The following is a 21,056-nucleotide window of genomic DNA, read 5'->3' as shown; positions in this document are numbered from 1 at the left end:
GCCTTGCCAGACGGGTGGGCTTCCCCCCATTCATCTCCAGCAATAAAGGCTTCCAAACCAATTCTCTCTCCTGACGACAGAACCACCAGGCTCTAACCGCTGGAACAATGACTTATTTGGGGAGATTTATAATACTTGAGGAACATTTTAAAGACATGTTCCTCATGAGACTCGGGGTAAATTAGCCCGAGCGCTTAAGATCCAGCTTGTAATGTGCTGTACCAAATTTCAATGCTCCAGATGGTTGGGTTTTGTTTCTGTTTTTTTCTTCCTTGATGGGGGAGGTGGAGTTGGTTTATTTTTTTTGCCATGAAACATTCTGAGAGTCTCACAGAGATTCAAAGGTGTAGAGCACAATGAACTTTTATAAAACGACAACAGAAGTGGCATCGTCCAAATACAACCACTTCAACAGATGCTTGGAGGTTTCCATTTTCTCTGTATTTTTACCACCTCCAGCTTTAACATAACGTGGGAAAAACTTGACTGCACACCTGCAGAATAGCATCAGGTTAGTTACAAGAAACTTGGACAACTCACTCTTGCAAATCCCACATTATATCCAGCCAAAGGCCCTGAAAAAGCCAGAACTCAGGCGGCTGAGTTCAGCAATACAGATGAGCCCATCCCAAGTACTTCTGGATTCCTGATGTATGGAAACATCATCATTTCATCAACAGGCTCTTGTTTAACAGCAACATATGAACAGTGAAACACAGCCAGGTCACCAGAGCTTGCCATCCTCACCTTCCCTCGGAACCCCACCTTCCCTCGGAACCCCACCTACGCACCACCCGTGCTAGGCCTTCCCGTTCCACCAGCACTTGAAAGGCTCTCATCACCTGATTTGGTGACTCTAGACCGATTTGTAGGTTCGGGTTTCAGCTCATCCTGGTCTTTTTCTTCCTTTTTAATGTCTTCAGGCTTTTTTTCCTCCTTCTTCTCAATCTTCTCTTCCTTCTTAATTATGGTTCTATTTAAAAATATGGTTACAAATTTAAGTTCCCAAGACTCTGTAAGAGTCACCCAGAGCCTCACTCACACATACTCAGATGTCCACACAAACACATCACCCCGGCAGCAATTCGGTGGGAAAAATGATATGAAAACCATGGTAACAATAATATTCCTCTTTAGATACAGGCTGTATTCCCACTTTTATTATTTGCACAATGAAACTGGAGGTTCCTAGGGATGCGTTTCCAAAATGTCAGACAGCCCAGCATGCAAGACCGGTGTGCAAGTGTACACGAGAAACATGCCAACTACATGAGAACACTTCTAAAAGGTTTATTTTAAATGTTTCATCATGTACGTGTGGAACACTGTTAATAAGTTTTACAGGGAAAAGCATTTCTTCACCATCCAACGTAGACAGGATGGAGGCACGGTGACAGGACGCCAAGCCCCCGCTGCACAGAGCAGTAGGCTATTCACCTGTGCAGCCAACACCCCTCGACCGGTAACTGCTGCATACTTTTAGGGAGTTAAAATGACGTGTGACGCACCAGTGAATACAGGAAAGTGTCAGTGCCATTTCAACCAAAGGCAAACTTTCTTCTAAGCAGTGAAATAAATCATCTTTGTCACTCAAACGCAGCTGCCACATTCCCTAATGCCGTCTGTCTCAGGCCATTAAACTGCACACTGACTCAACACCAACCACGTGCCAGGATCCAGGCAGGAAAAGTCGGACCCCTGCAGGGCCCTCGAGCAAGCACCTGTTGGCCTCTCCCTCACCACTGACCCAGGTGGGGCACCTGGCAGAGCTCCAGCCACGCCAAGGAAGCCTCTCAGATGGCCCTGTCTCCTCCTGCCCTCCTCAACCTCTACATCATGGAGTTGTCTTTTTTTTTTTTTTTTTTAATAATACTCATTTTGAGAAAAATTTTAAACACACGTACCATACCAATTAATGGTACATCCCAGAACTTACTATTGTAAATCATCTCATCTCCATTCCCTCATCCCTGTGACAACCACCAGGGTGGCCTTACTGTGAATCACTGGGTCCGCCTGACTTCAGTGATCTACATGGTGTTTTATACAGTGTCTTAGGAGTGACATGAACCAGGCCATACTTCATACACTTCTCTACAGCTTGCTTTTGTCACTTCAAGGTATGCTTTAAAGAAGGGTCATTAGGCCAGGCGTGGTGGCTCACTCGTGTAATCCCAGCACTTTGGGAGGCTGAAGTAGTCAGATCACAAGGTCAGGAGTTCGAGACCAGCCTGGCCAATATGGTGAAACCCCATCTCTACAAAAAATACAAAAAAATACAAAATACAGAAAAAAAAAATTTGAGACAGAGCAAGATTCTGTCTTTAAAAAAAAAAAAAAAAAAAAGAGGAGTCTTTAGATTCCGAGGCAGAACTCAGAGGGAATAAAAAGTGTCAACTCCTTTCCCCTGCTGCACAGATTTATTCATCTGCTTTCCCTCTAGTAGATAAATATAAATGCTGGAAAAAAGACTGGAGAGATATCCACCAAAAAGTATCACCGCTGGGTGTTGGAATCACACCTGACATTTACATGTGCTTTCTGTATAACAACTGTATAAAAACTGCTACTCATCCAAGATGGCAAAACTAAGCCTCTTCTTCCCCTCTTTGGAAAGCTTCTCTATTTCACAAGGCCGACCACTAAATCTAGAAATCCTTCAAATGGAAGGGAAGGCTAATGAAGGCTAATTATTTGGGAAAAAAAAAAAACAAGGTCAAAACAAATTTTAAAATGCTCAGCCTCCTAGGCAAACAATCTGCACACAGTTTGGTCTTAAAGATCTTAAGTTCATACCCAGTTAAGAGCCATGAGGCTCCAGGTAACTTTCATGGGTTGAATCCCAGCCTTGCCATTTCCCAGCGACCTCAGGCGGCCGCGCTCCCCTCTCTAGGCCTTTGCCCTCTCCTTTACAGAGCACCTGCCTCACAGGGCTACCGCAAGGACCCAGTAAGTGGCTGCATTCCTGATGCTTGCCACAGGGCCACCCTATAATGTTAGCTCATTATCACCACCTTTCCCACAAATACAGAAAAGCAATGAATGAAACACATGCAAGATACCAAGAATATTGTAAACCTGCAACAGTCCCTATCTTTCACCAATACAGACTTTTTTTTTTCCTAGCAATGCTGATGGGATACATCTTTTTGAAGTTGCTGGTTAAATTAGGGGTCTTATCCACAAGTTCATGAAGGCTCATCTGATACCCACTACTCAGGGGCCTATTAATTTCAATTTGGGGCCAGGTACAGTGGCTCACACCTATACTCCCAGTCTTTTGCTTGTGGAGCCAAGGTGGGAAGATCGTTTGAGCAAAAGAGCAAGACCTTGTCTCTATCAAAATTTTTTAAATTACCTGGGAGTGTTGACCCAAGCCTGTAGCCCCAGCTACTCAGGACGTTGAGGTGGGAGGATCATAGGCTTGGGAGGTCGAGGCTGTAGTGAGCCATGACTGCGTCAATGCACTCCAGCCTGGGTGACCCATCTCAAAAAGTAAAATGTTTTTTAAAAATACTAATTCCAGCCGGGTGCGGATGCTCACACCTGTAATCCCAGCACTTTGGGTGGCCGAGGTGGGTGGATCACGAGGTTAGGACATCGAGACCATCCTGGCTAACATGGTGAAACCCTGTCTCTACTAAAAATACAAAAATTTAGCTAGGTGTGGTGGCGCACACCTGTAGTCCTAGCTACTCAGGAGGCTGACGTAGCAGAATCCCTTGAACCTGGGAGGGGGAGGCTGCAGTGAGCCAACATCACAGCACTGCACTACAGCCTGGGTGACAGAGAAAGACTCCGTCTCAAGATAAACAAACAAACAAATAAAATAATAATTCCAATTTGGCCATGATGTAAATTTGTAATTACATCTTCAAAAACCCAGTTCAACTGTGTCCACAGACATGTTTACCATCTAAACTGTGTTGACAATGTAAACTCAATGCAGACACTCAGCCTTGAGACATCGCCATGATCAGACATACCACCGAAATCTACCTTCTCAAAACAAGCCAGTAACTGTACTAAAAATATCAATAAGCCTCACCTGCCTTGAAAGGTCTGTCCCTACCTCCATTTTGATTAAAGATATAAATCACCCCTTTATAAAAATAGAACCTCAGACCCATGGTTCCCAACTACTATGCCAAGGTACCCCAGGGTGCCACCATGAACTCAAAGGGTGCCTTGGGATATTTTTAATTTTGAAGTAAACACAGCAATGCTTGCCATCTGTCAGACACAGCACCAACCACAAGCTCAAGGTCATTTACTGCAACACTAGATCACACTACATACATTTGGATGATGCTTTATCTTTGAAAAACTGGGTTCCTGATAGTTGCTGTGATTAGTAAGTGAGAACTGTATGAAAATCAACGTGGATGAGGAAATGATTCCAAGGTCTGAGAGGCTATACGATGAACCAGAATATGGAAAAGGACATAAAAAATAGCAGGTACACATACTTTCATTTTGTGTGTACTATTTCTTCAAAAGGCTACTATCAGGACACAAATACACACTGAAGATCATCTGTATCCACTTTTTAAAGACACAGGCTACTTCATTAAAGAGCTTTAAACAGAAAGCTGAAGACTGGCCAGGCGTGGTGGCTCACATCTGTAATCCCAGCATTTTGAGAGGCCAAGGTGGGCAGATCACATGAGCTCAGGAGTTTGAGACCAGTCTTGGCAACATGGTGAAACTGCGTTTCTACAAAAAATGCTAAAATTAGCCTGGCTTGGTAGCGTGTGCCTGCAGTCCCGGTTACTTGGGAGGCTGAAGCGGCAGAAACACTTGAGCCTGAAAGGTGGAGACTGCAGTGCCACTGCACTCCAGCCAGACCAACAGAGTGAGTTGCTGTCTCCAAAAAATAAGTAAATAAAAGCTGAATACTGAGGTGGCAGCAAAATACAAAAATCAGCGAAGACTCAAACAGGAATCTGGCAAGGCTACATGTGTAGAGGTGGGGACAGGTGCGTGGTTTTCAAGGCCCACAGCGCCTGCCCTCGCCCTCCTCCCGGGGATTCCAAGAAAGGTTTGAAAAACCACGTTACTTTTCAATTTTGATCTCCACAGAATGATGTCTGTCGACACTCGATAATTTTTCCTTCTTCACTTCGCACTCTTTTCTGTCGGACAGCTTTTTCCCAGCAGGTTCATTTTTGGCCTAAAATATAATACAGACAGAAATGATGTGTGGCCCAAGTCTCACTTGGAAACTCCATTTGCGAGTCACCACAGACGACAACTGCCTCACCTTCTCTACAGAGATCATTCGTCCATGCAACTCAGTTCTGTGAAGATGGCTGATACACTTGGTCGCCTCGTCAGATGTCGACATGGTGACGAATCCATAGCATCGAGCCCCCGGGCTGCGGGCATTCGTTACCACTTTGGCCCCGACAACCTTCATGAAAAAGGGCACTCTTACTCTCTCATACAAATGAGCACACAACTCGCTAAAGTTATTACCTGACAATCAGAATCATTTTCACTATTTTTCACCTCTCCACATTTAGTTTTCCATTATTCGTTACTGAATTGGTTCTAATCAATCCTGACCTATCCAAATACAATTGCTTTTTTGTTGCGACAGTCTTGCTCTGTCACTCAGGCTGGAGTGAAGTGTCGTGATCTCGGCTCACCACAACCTCTGCCTCTCGGGTTCAAGAGATTCTCCTGCCTCAGCCTCCTGAGTACGTGGGATTACAGGTACACACTACACCATGCCTGGCTAATTTTTGTGTTTTTAGTAGAGATGGTGTTTCTCCATGTTGGCCAGCCTGGTCTCCAACTCCTGACCTCAAGTGATCTACCCAAGTCAACCTCCCAAAGTGCTGGGAATACAGGAGTGAGCCACTGCACCCAGCCACCAAATACAATTATTTTTGATACAAGATCAGTTATCATAATGGAAGCACACAAACATGCGAGGTTGCAAGACCATTAAACTTCATTACTCACAACTAATAACCAAAAGCCCTACCCAAAGACATATTTTTCTCTATTTCCACTGTGCCCACAAACAGCTGTAGGGCTACTTAGAAATGCACCCATCCATGCCAGCTGGACTTGGGAAAAGCTCTGACAAGGACGTGGACTGTGATGAATGTTCCCATGGGGGAAAGGACTTCCACTTCTGGCCAAGACGGGAGAACTAAGCACTGTCTTCATGCCTGAAACAGCTAACAACGGGATGAAATGTAATCAACAATGATTTTCAGATCCTGGACATCAGGCTGCCTGGGACAGCGATCCCTGAGAGCTCCCTGACTAACTCCTGCTGGCTGCTTGGACTTCCCAGGCCATGAGTCGGAGGACTGTGGGGGCAGGGTAAGATAGCACTGAGATTCTGAGACCAAGGCAGAGAGAGTTCACAGAACTAAGTACAGAGAGGACACAGCCACACAGAGAGCTGAAGAGACCCACAAAGGGCTCCTCTCACCCAGTGCACATGTGTGCGAGGAAACCAGAGGCTGGGACAGTGCTACCCATAAGCAGCAGAGGGAACAATCACTGGGGGGTGGGGGTATACTCAGGGCCACAGATGGTTTGCTCTTCCCGATAGCCAGGGTGGAAAGGCTGGTAATTCAAGCGGCATCAGAACTACTCAGAAGGCACTACCCAGTGGTGAGACAAAATCAGCCCAAACTGAAGGCTACTCTGGCTCTGACTTACAAAGCGTAAAAGCCTCACAAGGACCAAAGTGTGTCAAGTACCTTAGCTGTGTACCAGAAAAAAGCTCAAGGGTATTTGTACAGATACAAGCGTAACTAGCACCAACAAAATACAATTCACAATATCCAGTAAAAAATTACCAGGCACAGGCTGGGCAGAGTGGCTCATGTCTGTAATCCCAGCACTTTGGAAAGCCAAGGTGGGTAGATCGCTAGAGACCAGGTGTTCAAAACCAACCTGGGCAACACAGAGGAACCACATCTCTATCAAAAATTTCAAAAATGAGCTGCGCATGGTGGTGCGTGCCTGTGGTCTCAGCTACTCAGGAGGCAGAGGCAGGAGGATCGCTTGAGCCAGGAGGTCGAAGCAGCCAGTGAGCATCACTGCACTCCAGCCTGAGCGACACAGCAAGATCCTGTCTCTAAGGGAAAACAAAACAAACAAACAAACAAAAACCAAGAAACTTAAAAGCAGCCAGAGGAAACAGAAAAACTGGGAACCGAAGAAACAAAGATTAAGTTAACCTAGAATTCTATACCCAGAAAAAATTTATTTCAAAATAAAGGCAAAGGAAAGACTTTTCCTGACATGCAAAAGAAACAACGCATCATCAGCAACTCCCAACTACAAGAAACGTTCAAGTCCTTCATGAGGAAGATGATCTCCGACTGTACAACAAAAAGCAATGAAGAGCACCTGGCGAGGTGAACATAATTTTTCCCATCATTTCTGCATCTCTTTAAAAGATAACTGTTTAGGCTGGGTGCGGTGGCTCATGCCTGTAATCCCAGCACTTTAGGAGGCTGAGGTGGGCGGATCATGAGGTCAGGAGTTCAAGACTAGCCTGCCCAACACGGTGAAACCCCGTCTCTACTAAAAATACAAAAATTAGCTGGGCATGGTGGCGCGCACCTGTAATCCCAGCTACTCAGGAGGCTGAGGCAGGAGAATCACTTGAACTCGGGAGGCAGAAGTTACCGTGAGCCGAGATCGCACCACTGCACTCCAGCCTGGGCGACAGAGTGAGATTCCGACTCAAAAAAAAAAAAAAAAAGATAAATGTTCAAAGCAAAAAAACCAAACCACAACAAGTGAAAGCCAATAATGGGTTCCTTCTTAAAGAGAAGTAAACTGTGTAACATCACAAAGATCGACGGGAGGGGAAATGCAAGCATATTCCCACAGAGTTCTTGCACTACGCTGAAACCAGCAGAGCACCACTTGCAGGCAGACTGTAAGGGAAGATGCGTACTCTCATCCTACAAGCAGCCAGTAAACCACAACACAGAGTTACAGCAAATAAGCCATCAGACATAAAAAGGACTCGACCCACAAAAAGGCAGATAAATGGGAAAAAGAAATCAATGAGCAAACATTATGAACAGAAAACAGACAGCAAGATAGCAGATTTAACACCAACCCTACCACTACTGGTGCATGGAGTAAATGTTTCCCTGAGACACAGGGTCCTGCTCTGTGACCCATCTCTGACTCAGTGGGTCAATCTGAGTAAGGCATCCCCCATTCTCTGGACCTCATGGCCCCAACTGAGAAACGACAAGGTGGAACCTACGGGCTCGAGGTTCCCATCAAACTCTAATGTCCTGGGGTTTTGACCACACAAATGGAGGAATCGAGGCTCTGCCTGAATCTGTCCAGGGCCAACGGGTCAGGAGACTCTGCCGAAACACAGATGCCAGTTCCCATATGAGAGTTGAAGCTCTGTTTTCTTCCCTCTCAAGGTCAGGTTGCTGGGCCAATGATGGGGTCATCCTCCATAAAATTAATCACTCTTATGAGGACATCTCTTCTGACGATAGACAAAACCCAAATGAGAGCAGGCACGATGCTAAGCTTGTATGTCCCCACCCCTGGGCTTTGCCCTCCACCCTGGAGCTTGTCACAGCAGCCTCTGCATGCTTCAGTCAAGTAGCCAAGCAGTGTCCTGCCCCTCTGGGCCTTCCTGTCCTCCTGTTTTTGTCCAAATCTGAGCCCCACGGGCAAGGCCAACGCTATCACTCGCGCCACGGCTGAAATGTCACTTCTTCAGTGAGGTCTGCTGAGTCACCTCCCCAATCTAAACAGTCTCCCCCACACACTAATGGTGAGCTCTAACCTTTCTCAACATGCTCATCACAACACATCGTGTTTCTTTCTTAAATTGTCTTTTTCCCCCTAGAATAAAAAAATCTGTGAGGACAGTGACCACACATCCATCTGCTTCTGTTTAATCATCAGTGTCTGAATGAAGTCAACAGGACAACTGAATAAACAGGTTTACAGCTATAAGAATTTCCTAAGCCCTTCTTGAACACACAATGTCAGAAAAAATTTAACACAATGCTTTCTCTAGATCCTGTCTGCTTCTTAAGCAATGAAACATTAACCAACACCTGATCAGATGTCACAGACCTAGACAAAGGAATGCCTTTGACAGCCAGAAAGCTGCATCACACAGGCCCCACTCTGCCTGGAATCAGAGCACCTTCCAGACACTAAGTGGTACTGAGCCTTCTCCCTCAAAAACCACTACTCAGGGGCATCCAGGAGACCAGGGCAGTGCCACCTGCTTATCGGAAGACTCTTCGCTAGGTGCGAAGGCTCATATCTGTAATTCCAGCACTTTGGGAGGCCAAACAGGCAGATCACATAGGTCAGGAGTTTGAGACCAGCCTGGCCAACATGGTGAAACACTGTTTCTACTGAAAATAACAAAAATTAGCCTGGCGTGGTAGCAGGTACCTGTAATCCTGGCTACTCAAGAAGCAGAGGCCTGAGAATCCCTTGAACCTGGAAGGTGGAAGTTACAGTTGCAGTGAGCCCAGATCACATGACTGCACTGCAGCTTGGGCAACAGAGTGAGACTCAGTCTCAAAAAAAAAAAAAATATATATATATATATATATATATATTACATTAATTAACTCCAAAGAGTGGAATCATTTTAAATTGCCCACCTCAATTACCCAGGCTGGAGTGCAGTGGTGCAATCTCGGCTCACTGCAACCTCTGCCTCCCAGGTTCAAGTGATTCTCCTGCCTCAGCTTCCTGAGTAGCTGGGACTACAGGCGCCTGCCACGTGACCACCTAATTGTTTTGTATTTTTAGTAGATAGGGTTTCACCACATTGGCCAGGCTAGTCTCAAACTCCTGACTTCAGGTGATCCACCCACCTCAGCCTCCCAACTTATTCTTAAGGGAAAAAACTCAGCATGTCAGCTTTAAGCATAGGACAAAAGACTATCAGTCTCTTTGAGACCAGCTAGAAGGAACCACAAGAACACTGAGACAGAAGCTGTTTATATACAGCTGTTCTGAGCACTGCTGTGTTAGGACCAATCACCTGCCCCGCTTGGCACCCTGGTTACTCTACGTCAGGAAACAAGGCGCACTGCACAAGACTGGGCGAGCATTGTTGTGGTTTGATTTTTTGGAGACAAGGTCTTCCTATGTTGCCCAGGTTGGTCTTGAACTGCTGGGCAGCAATTTTCCTGCCTCAGCCTCCCTAACTGCTGGGATTATAGCAGTGAAACACCGTGCCCGGCACAGCTTCCTTTTGAACTCTGAATCACAGTGAATGGTGTGCGGCGAGGGAAGGCATACCTTCCCGTACTTGCTGAAAAGGTTCTTCAGATCCGTAGCTCGTGTTGTGGAGGACAGCCCACTGACCCACAGGTTGCGACCAGAACTGCTGCCGACCCGACCTGGCACGAGAGGGAGAGTCTTAGGCATCATCTCAAGGCCTAACAGGAAACACGACCATTCTTAAGATCACAACCCTCTTAGAAAACCCTAATGCCGCCCAATCCCAACTGTTCTGACTCAATTTAATGCACACATACATGCCAACACACAGAAGGCTGAAAATCTGGACAGCAAAAACTGAGTTTCCTTACTCAAGGAATAATCATGCCCATGTCAGTTATGAACTGAAATGTCTTTTGATGATCAGATCTCAAAAGAGAGCAGTCTCTAAAAATCCCTGAAACATTCTTCAACGGGCAGAATTGTTCCTTTTTACTATCGCATAAGCGACAACCACAACAGAAACGTACAGTGCAGATGCTTGTGAACTTCTAAACTAGTCTCTCAAGAAACCACTAGGTGGTTCATTCCAGTAGCCCGTAACAAAACAATTAAATGACTGGGTCCAGAGCATGGCTATCTCCAGTCCCCTCCTCCCAAAATAAGGGATCCATACATGGCTCCTACCGCATAAGTTAAAGCATACCTTTTTCATCTTTAATGACTGGCTTTATATCTTTTTCTTCCTTAAAAGAGCTAGAGACAAAAGTTAATGTTACTCATACAGGAAAAAAACGAAAGAGAACAAAACTAAAAATATGATTATGTGCTAAAACTGAATACCTACCAGAAAATTAGTCTGAAATAAAATTTTAACAGGCACCTCTGCAAGCTTATATTGGAAAATCTGACGCCAAAAATACAATGTCAGATTGATAAAAATCAATTCGATTTAGCTGAAGGTAACGATTAACAATTTAAGAACACAACCATGGTAGGTTGAGAAAAAGCAAAGGAATTGAATCACACATTAAAAATACACAAAGAGAAATAAAACATTCTTTAGGAGCAAAACTACAATTTCGTCAGTCTGGCTGGCCAATTGCAGAAAAAACAGCTTATGTGTGTCATTAAATGACCAATGAAAAGGAGATAGCGTCTGGTCTAAAACTGAGAAAAAACAAACCTCATTTTCTGATCAGCGCCCTCACTGGTTGAGGACTCTTTAGGAGCCGGAGGAACTTCATTACAAGCTTCAAAATCAAACTTCCTCCCGTCTTCTTTGCTATCTCTGGCTTCGGGGCTTGGGGCTTCCGTGGGCGCTTCCGCGAACTCCTCGCTAGAGGCCTCCGTGAGCTCGGAGGCCGCACTACTCTGCTCAACTGCTGGCTCTAGCCCTACAGGTTCACAGTCCGTCCTCTCGCCATCGCCTGGCTGCTCCACGGGCTCCCTTTTCACTACCGCTAACAGGCTGTCTGCCTTGCTCGACTGAGCGTGTGCTGTTGACTCGCTGGCCAAATCTAAATCACCCTCCTCCGGATGGGCGCTGTCAAATAGGTCCTCTTCCTCCGCAAGCTTTCTGTCTGGCCCCACGCTACTTGTGTCCTGTGCAAATGGCTGCTCCAGCTCGGAATTTTCTTCTTTTACTGGCTCAGATTTACAAGTTTCCCCCAAAATGTCGAGTATTTTCTCATTTTCTACGGATTTAACAGGAATAGAATGGCACAAGGTTTAATTACCAGGGAAATAAAGCAATCACAAATGTGGAACTGGCACGGCTGCCACACTAACACGAAGAGAACTGCTAGCTACACAGAGATTGGAAAACCCGCGGGTACACAAAGTTACACTGGTTACACTACCTGCGCTGTGACCGCCTCTAGGTAAGCCTCTACGCTACACGGAAGAGAAAAGGCCCCCACAGATTTAAACACCTACAACCACGCGGCTGCTTCTCGACAGTCTTCTTCGAGTTTTTGTTCAAGTCTGGGTCTTCTGATTTTCCAATGTCCACAGTGCTGAACCGAATGTAATCATCATTCAATGACAACTCACTTTCCAAATTTCTTTGAATTTCATTTAACAGAACAGTCCAACATGGGAATCAGAATCTCTTCTGACGGTGGGAGGTAAACGCAGTCCGGAAGGGGAATAGTAGTTGACAATTTTCATGAAGAAACTCTGTTTCCTCTTCTGGAATCCAGTCACTTCTCAGGTGGTAAGTGCCCTGACAACAGCTTTATCCTGCCTTAACTGCGTTAATCAAAACGACTGCAGCAAAATATCACAAGATCTGTTTCATGTGTAGAAACACATGGAGGAATCATGGGAAGGGGGGAATTAAACGCCACTCTACGTGGTTAGAGATGAAAATAATCACTACATTGCACCAAACGTGTTTGACCTCAAGAAGCCAGAATGGCTCTTCTACAGATCTGGTGATACGAATGGGTTTCCAATCTCTGATCCTTGTATGATCTGGATTGTCCACCATTAAGAGTAATTTACAAGATCATAACACAGCTTAAAATATAGACAGCTTTAAAATAATTGTGTGAAAACTTTCAAACCATAAGTGTCGTGTTTCTCTTATCAGTACCTGGCTCCAAAAGAGGTTCTTCAATATCCTATTTAAAAAAGAAAAAGCAAATCCACAAGTCACTTTAAACACGGGACAAACACATTTCCCCAGCAAATACAGTTTTCAATCATCTGTGAATAAATGCCTGTTTCCACAAAACTTTCTCCTCTCAAAAAAATGTATTCCCTCCTACAATAACTTGATGAAAACCAGCTCATTTTGCCAGTTTCTCTATTAACATCAGGTCCCTAGTGGTAATACTCAGCTCGTCCATTTCCCGAGTCTGGGACCTACACTGCCACACCACTCACCCCATGACCGAGTTGACCTAGTGGCTGCTGCAGCTGCCAAAGACCCCCTGGTCAGAGGAGAGGTCACAGTGAATTTAAGAAAAAAAAACTTCTCCTAAAAACTTATTTGTAACCAAAACCCGTTATAACAAAATGATCCCTCTACTCCGCTGAAAACCTCTTCCAACATCTGGCTCACTTAGGACAATAGGTCCAATCCTTCTGGTGGCCCAGACTCGGTGAGGTGAACCCAGCTGCTGTGCACCAAGACCTCTGGCTTCTCCCCAACCCTGTGTGCTGCCCTCTCTCTTCTGCCTCAGAGCTGCCGCCTACACCTTCTGCTAAAAATTATTCTTTCCTTCTTCAGCCGGCCAACTCCCAACGGCTAACTCCCAACCTACCATCGGCTCAATTCAAACACAACTTCCCCTAGGAAGACTTCCAGGCACTCCTGAACCCAACGCCCTGAACTGCTCCCTCATCACACTTCTCTTCCCCTTCTGGTGACGTACTTGGTTTTATACCCCTGCCCCTGCTAGACTGCCAGTCCTCAGACTGCTTCTGGTTTGCTAACCTCTTAACCCCTGCATCCAGCACAGTATTTAGTCATTTCTATATACGTACACACTGCCCTTTTCCTACGGAAAATCAACCACTCATTTAAAATTTCCAGTGATGCAGAATCAGATGGTAACTTACCGGAGTTACTTTGAAGTCCAACGATGAAGTTTCCAAAGTGTTCTCAAATCGTTCCCCATCCACCTGAAAAACAAAATGGAAGATTACTTTGTGGAGACTGGAGCTGTGAAAACCACGGCCAATACCTCACTACTTTCTAGGCGACTTGTGTGTTTATTTCCTTCATGGCACCTTTTGCCATCTGCAAGTCTACTAATGGGTCATTCAGTTCAGCACCTCCCTCTCCACCAGAACACGCATTCAAGGACTCCGCTCCGCCAGCGTCTCTGGAGTGGCTTGCAGGTGGGTATGCCCTGTCTGTATCGGGTGAATGGATGAATGAATTTCCCAGGCAGTTTCTAAGTACTGGTGATTAACACATACTCCCCAGTTACAGGATTTCCAAAGCAGAACTCAAAATGATACATTCGGCACTCCTCCAATTTCACCCGGTAGGAATACTCTTAAGGTAACACTAACTGGGCACTTTCTCCTAGCCTACTTTATTAAAAACAAACATCTCACTTGGTCATTTGCTCTCTTTACTGTATGCCAAACAAAAGAAAAGTTATCTCTAAGTTTACTAAATTTGAAGCCCTTTTTAAGTGAAACACAAAAAGTCCACTCCCACATATTTTATTATTTTTTCCTTTTCTAGATTTGAACCCATGACTTAGATGCCTCGTTACCCAGGAAGCACACACTCTGAAAACGGTTAGCACACAGCAGTGTCAGGCTGAGAAATGAGACAAATCAGTTGCTCTGTGCTACACTAGGGCAAACGACGGTTAATTTGGAGGTGACTTTTGACCCTAAGATTTAAGGTTCAGTCCTACGGGGGCATTTCCACCCCTAAGCTGAAAGCTGCAATGCCTTAGGGAAATAAAACCACCCACTGGGCACCTGACATCAGTCAGATTAAAAGGACAATCAGATCGAAGACAGTGACTGCTTGTGGTATTTGAACAGCCCCACCAGAGAGCTCTACACCAAAACACCAGAAGTGAAAAGCTGGGAAAGCCCTAACAAACACATACAAGGATGCTCATAGTCGGTCCCTTTGGGGAGCAGGGTTGGCACTTGTCTTCACTGTACTTTACATCTTTTAATATAGCTGCCTAACCTTGCTTAAAACAACGTTAACAGGCCGGGTGGGTGGCTCACGCCTGGAATTCCAGTACTTTGGGAGGCCAAGGTGGGTGGATTACTTGATGTCAGGAGTTTGAGACCAGCCTGGCCAACATGATGAAACGCCATCTCTACCAAAAATAAAAAAAGTTAGCTGGGTGGGTTGGCGCAGTGGCTTACGTCTGTAATCCCAGCACTTTGGGAGGCTGAGGCGGGTGGATCACAAGGTCAGGAGATTCAAGATCATCCTGGCCAACATGGTGAAACCCCGACTCCACTAAAAATATAAAAAATTAGCTGGGCGTGGTGGCACACACCTGTAGTCCCAGCTACTCAGGAGGCTGACATAGGAGAATTGCTTGAACCCGAGAGGTAGAGGATGCAGTGAGCAGAGATCACGCCACTGCACTCTAGACTAGCGACAGAGCGAGATTCCGTCTCAAAAAAAATAAATAAATAAATAGCCAGGTGTGGTCGCACACACCTGTAATTCTGGCTACTCAGGAAGCTGAGGCAGGAGAATTGCTTGAACCCAGGAGGTGGAGGTTGCATGTAGTAAGCCGAGATCTTGCCACTGCACTCCAGCCTAAGCAACAGAGCAAGACTCTGTCTCAAGAAAAAGCAAAACAAACACACACACACACACACACACACACACACACACACACGACATTAACAGGAATATCTACATGATGAAATTAGAAACCATTTGTGAGCCGGGGAGTGGTGGACCACACCTATAATCGCAGCACTTTGGGAGGCTGAGGCAGGAGGATTGGGGTTCAAGATCAACCTGGGTAACCTAGTGAGATCCTACCTCTAAAAAAAAAATTTTTTTTAATTAGCTGGGGATGGTGGTTTGCTGTGTAGTCTCAGGTATGCAGGAGGATTGCTTGAACCTGGGAGGCTGAGGCTGCACTGAGTTACGATCACACCACTGCACTCCAGCCTGCACAGCCTGCTGTCTCTGAATAAATAAACAAACCATTTTTGTTTCTTAAAACTATTTTTTAAAAGGGAAAAACTAGCTGGGCACTCTGGCCTGTGCCAATAATCCCATCTACTCAGGAGGCTAAGTCACAAGGACCCCTGGAGCCCAAGAGTTGAAGGCTGCCTTGGGTAACAGTGAGCTCCCATCTCAAAAAAGAAAAATCTTTTAAGTATGTCAGAGCTTTCTATTTTATGACTTATCGCATGCTTTGAAAGTCTCTCCCAGACAATTATAAAAACATTCCCTAGTACTACAGAAAAGCTGTTAATCCCTGACCTATGCAGCATTTAAATGGACACGGTTCAACACCAGGGTTTAGACACCAAACTATGTGTTCATGGTGATTTAGCTGTGTTCTCCCTCACATGAGCAGCACGCAAGCGCCAGGGTGCCTCGGGGCTATGGGCACATCCCGCCGTGTCTCCAAGTTACCTACAGCATGCTCTGGGAGCTGAGCCGGGAGTTGTCTCAGCTGTGCAGCCACGTATTCTTTACTATCACAAAAGGAATCGAGCATGCCGTCCGCGCCATCCGCCCCAAAATCTGGAGCACTGCTATTCTCCACTTCAGTCTCGTCTAGCACACTAATGTCCATCATGCCCATATTCTGCAGGTTCTCCAGACTCGCTTCCACGTCCTCCTGTAAAGAGGAAGTAGAGGCATCAACGACCACCTGGACCAGGACACAGAGCTGCTGCTTGTCATCTCCACCCTGGCGTTACTTACCTGCCCGTCTCTGGAATCGTCCTCCAGGCCGTTATCCTCTGTGCCTTCCTCCTCCATCTTCAGTCCTAATTACAGAATAATTGTCCAATCAGAAAGCACTCAAGTTCTACCTCACAGTTTATGCAGAATAGATTTCAATCTTAGAATACAACACATTATAAGAGAAACTAAAAGTCTCCCCTCTCCTGTCATGCATAATTTTGTCTCAATTGGTGTTCTAAGTAAGTCATCAACAGGGACACGAAAATCTAGGATTCCTGCTAGATTATCAGAGTAATCTGATTTTCCATAAAATTCTGAAAGTTTCCAAATATTTCAAAAACACTCCAAACCTAAGAAAAAGATCACAAAAAAATGAGCAAAGGATAAAAACAGGCATTTTCAACAAACCAACAAAAAAATGCAATATCCATCTAGTAACCAAAGAATGCAACATAAAATAACATACTGAGTTACTGATTTGCTGGTTCTATTCCACCCATTTCAAATAGGCCTTTGTCATTCTTCAACTCAAGAACTTGTTTTTCCCCCCAAGCCAAAAAGGCAAAGGCTGCCATAAAGTCAAGAATCATCCTGGGTTTTGCGACCATAAAATAACTATTTGGTAGAATTCTGTTAGGTATTGCAAAAGGAAGCTGGAGGGAATCAAGAGTGGAAACCTTGAGAATAAACCTGAGTCTCCGTAGGTATCAAAAACCTTAAAAATGTGCATATCCTTTGTTCCAGGAATTCGAGTCTTAGAATGTCTGACAAGGAGTCTGAAACATAGATATCTGTCTATTACACCTGCTAAACACCCAAAAGGGAATCAAATTATGGCACATTTTCACTCCGATGTGGTTCACAACCAGGAGGAACGGTTGTCAATGTCTGGAGACATTCTTGGCTGTCAAGACTTGGAGGAATGCCATTAGCATCGGTAGCTAGTCACACTGGTCACGACCCTACAATGCACAGGATACTCTCCAACCATAGAGAAGTATTCGTCCAAACTGTCAAGAGTGCCAACGCTGAGAAACCTGTGGGACACCATCCAATGTCTCACGATATTTAAAAAATTTATGTTTTTAAAGAATATTTAATGAAGCAAAAAAATGCCCAGTGTGGGCACGCCTGTAATCCCAGCATTTGGGGAGGCTAAGGCAGGTGGACTGCTTGAGCCCAGGAGTTAAGAGGCCAGCTCAGGCAACACAGTGAGACCTCATCTCCACAAAAAATACAAAAATTAGCCAGGCGTGGTGTCATGCACCTGTAGTCCCAACTACTGGCGACGATGAGGGAGGATGCTCTGAGCCTGGAAGCTTAAGGCTGCAGTGATCATGCCACTGCATTCCAGCCTGGGCAACCGAGTAAGACCGTATCTCTCACACACACACACCCCCACAAAGAAAACTCAAACATTAAAAAAAGATATATTGTTCTTTTTTATTTTTTATTCAGTCTCCATAGAGGCTGTCAAAAATTGCCAATGCCGACTATATTTCAAGTCATCTAGGAGGGGTAATGGGAAAAGTTTTCAATTAGCAATAACCATGCCTCGAATAAACTTCATTGGCTACAATACTGCCACTGTGCAAAGCTAAAACATGTACTTTTCTGAAAAGCTAGTGTCTATCTGTATACACGCAAGTGTCAGGATATGTTTATAAAATCCAAGTGGATATGGCCAAGATAATCATCAACGGTAGTTAAAATACTCAGGGGGAAGATTAGAAAGAATTTTATTTTCACGTGCACACTTTTACATTTTCCAAATTATCTAAAAGTATTACTTCCATAAACTGTTTTAAAAAGAAAATTAAACATGAAAAACCTGCAGGGTCTACATCTCGAGTCTCCCTCACCACTGTTTTCAATAATCCCTCAAGAAATGCAGTTTAATTACATGTCACACACCGTTAGCTTTTTCCAGTCTATCGTTTAAGACGTCTAACAACGCTAGCCAGTTTTATTATCCGCATTTGACACATGAGAATCTGGTTGCACTCCAGAGCTGGCACTCTGAAACTCAGCTGTCCCACTTCCCATTATATCTAAATACAGCATATCCTTTTGAAACACGTTGTCTAAAAATGTTTGGTAATTGCACCCAATTTCTAGGCCCCTAAATAGTAGCCTGCAGTGCCCACATAGGACGGAAACAGGAGAAATGCTGACCAAAAAACTAATGCGGCGTCATAGGCAGGCGACACCCCGATCCCCAGCACCTGGGCCAACGAAAAGCTGCCACTGTCAGGGACACAGATGTAAGAAAACCCAACTTTAATCCCACATGGCATCTAAAACTTAAATTTTTAATCAAAGTTTTATTTTTTTAAAACCCACCTACAATGTTGCCCAGGACTCCCAATCTTGGTGAAGACTCTTACGCTGGTTTATAACGAGGATGCTTTCCCTCAACAAGTCTGGCTACTTCAGCTTTGGCATGGAAGCAGTTACTAGTGAGTTCCCAGAATTAGTCCAACTTTGGACTCCTTGAACGCTGCTGCATAGTGCTCAAAACAAACCTCAGCTGGTTAATTCCTCCTGACCTAACAGTTATATGTAATTACGGGACCTGACTGTAACCACACAGTCATAAAGCTCTTGCACTTCATACATCAGCTACATGCCCCGACACCTAGAGAACATCACTGGTTCATGGCGGAAGACTGGGCCCTGAGGGGGCTGAGCTCTGCCTGAAGACCTGTGCTCTCTGGGCTTGGCTACTTCTCTGAAAAAGGAATGGGAAGGGACCAGAAGCCCTTCTAATCGTCAGCAGAGCTGAGGCTACAAATGTTCTTTTTATAGCAATGAAATAATTACCACGCAAGCTTTCCTGACAAAACACCAACTCCAAGTAGTTTTGAACTGACTTAGGCTTTAATCTAGACATTCAGGCAGGTCTTCAAAGCACTCAGCTAAAGTTTAGTTTTTCTAATGATGTAAAGATCACTAGAAATGATCCCTGTTAGGCCAGATGTGGTGGCTCTCACCTGTAATCCCAGCACTTTGGGAGGCCAAGGTGGGAGGATCACTTGATGCCAGGGGTTCTACACCAGCCTAGCTAACATGTTGAAACCTCATTTCATCAAAAAATACAAAAAATTAGCCAGGCGTGGTGGTGGGTGCCTGTAATCCCAGCTACTCGGGAGGCAGAGGCTGCCATGAGCTAAAATCGTGCCACTGCACACTCCAGCCTGGGCAACAAGAGCAAAACGCCATGTCAAAACCAAAAAAAAGAAATGATCCCTGCTTAATTCTTGCTAAGAGCCAAGGATATTTTGATTAGTAAGTCTTGAACTTCACAGTTTTAAATGAATACCACATAAAAAATCGTTTAAACTTGGCCAGGCACAATGGCTCATGCCTGTAATCCCAACACTTTGGGACGGTGAGGTGGGCGGATCACCTGAGGCTGGAAGTTTGAGACCAGCCTGACCAACATGGAGAAACCATGTCTCCACTAAAAATACAAAATTAGCTAGGCGTGGTGGCACATGCCTGTAGTCCCAGCTACTCGGGAGGCTGAGGCAGGAGAATCACTTGAACCCAGGAGGCGGAGGCTGTGGTGAGTCAAGATGGCGCCATCACACTCTAGCCTGGGTAACAAGAGTGAAACTCCACCTCAAAACAAACAAACGAACAAACAAAAAAACCTTTTAAACTTTACGTTAAGCAGTTTTCCCAACCACTAAAAAAAACAAATTTCAGATCATGCATAAGTGAACATGTAAGCAGTAGAAAGAAACTATGTTTCCTGCTGTGGACCAGTCTCTCACATTCTGAATCTGCTCAGGCAGTCGGGCTTTCTAGCTGAAACACAGTCAGTCACAAGGACAATACAAACACATCAGTGTTTCAAAATTAAATTTTAACTTAAGCTCTGGCCTAACTACAAGATTTAACCTTTCAAACCACATGCACACTTTTCTTTTTTTGAAATGGAGTTTCATTCGTTGCCCAGGCTAGAGTGCAATGGTGCGATCTCTGCTCACCGCAACCTCTGCCTCCCGGGTTCAAGTGATTCTCCTGCCTCAGCCTCCCAAGTAGCTGGGATTATAGTCATGCGCCACCACACGCGGTTAATTTTTGTATTTTTAGTAGAGACAGGGTTTCTCCATGTTAGTCAGACTGGTCTCAGACTCCCGACCTCAGGTGATCTGCCCGCCTCGGTCTCCCAAGGTGCTGGGATTTCAGGCGTGAGCCACAGCACCTGGCCCATGCACACTTTTAAACAGTTAATTGTTACAAAACACATTAGGAAGAAAAAGCTGTTAAAAATGCTACCATTTTTTTTCCACTTTTTAAGCAGTGATCCGCCACTGCCTGAATTTAGCACTTTTTCAAGAAAACAGGCCCACTACACAGGAAACCTAAATATTATGCTTATCACCATAAGACCTAACAATGAGGACAATACCAATCATGACAGTCAAAGCTTCAAAGTTTTATAGAATTCAGTGCTTCCAAA

General features: G+C 44.9%; 1 protein-coding gene and 1 non-coding gene across 3 annotated transcripts in view; both read right to left on the bottom strand.

Annotated features, from left to right (window-relative positions):
* SAFB2 (scaffold attachment factor B2) overlaps window positions 1-21,056 on the bottom strand; it is a 35,842-nt gene that overhangs the window by 12,229 nt on the left and 2,557 nt on the right. For both annotated transcript variants that reach the window (XM_012435916.3, XM_064382031.1), the window contains exons 3-12: window positions 16,604-16,668; window positions 16,314-16,517; window positions 13,780-13,842; window positions 12,809-12,836; window positions 11,396-11,906; window positions 10,916-10,965; window positions 10,288-10,388; window positions 5,264-5,413; window positions 5,061-5,173; window positions 843-973 (exon numbers count right to left, since the gene is read on the bottom strand). In XM_012435916.3, coding sequence (XP_012291339.2) covers window positions 843-973; window positions 5,061-5,173; window positions 5,264-5,413; window positions 10,288-10,388; window positions 10,916-10,965; window positions 11,396-11,906; window positions 12,809-12,836; window positions 13,780-13,842; window positions 16,314-16,517; window positions 16,604-16,668 — 1,416 coding nt within the window. The remainder of the gene's footprint in view (window positions 1-842; window positions 974-5,060; window positions 5,174-5,263; window positions 5,414-10,287; window positions 10,389-10,915; window positions 10,966-11,395; window positions 11,907-12,808; window positions 12,837-13,779; window positions 13,843-16,313; window positions 16,518-16,603; window positions 16,669-21,056) is intronic.
* Window positions 18,044-18,184, bottom strand: LOC135276906 (U4 spliceosomal RNA). The gene has a single exon (XR_010344456.1). It is a non-coding gene; the product is annotated as a U4 spliceosomal RNA (small nuclear RNA).

The sequence above is a fragment of the Aotus nancymaae genome, unplaced genomic scaffold, assembly GCF_030222135.1.
Source record: "Aotus nancymaae isolate 86718 unplaced genomic scaffold, 86718_ANA_hifiasm-v0.15.2.pri h1tg000028l, whole genome shotgun sequence".
Lineage (NCBI taxonomy): Eukaryota > Metazoa > Chordata > Mammalia > Primates > Aotidae > Aotus > Aotus nancymaae.
The sequence above is the reverse complement of the archived record's forward strand: the minus strand, read 5'-3'. Positions and strand labels throughout refer to the sequence as shown.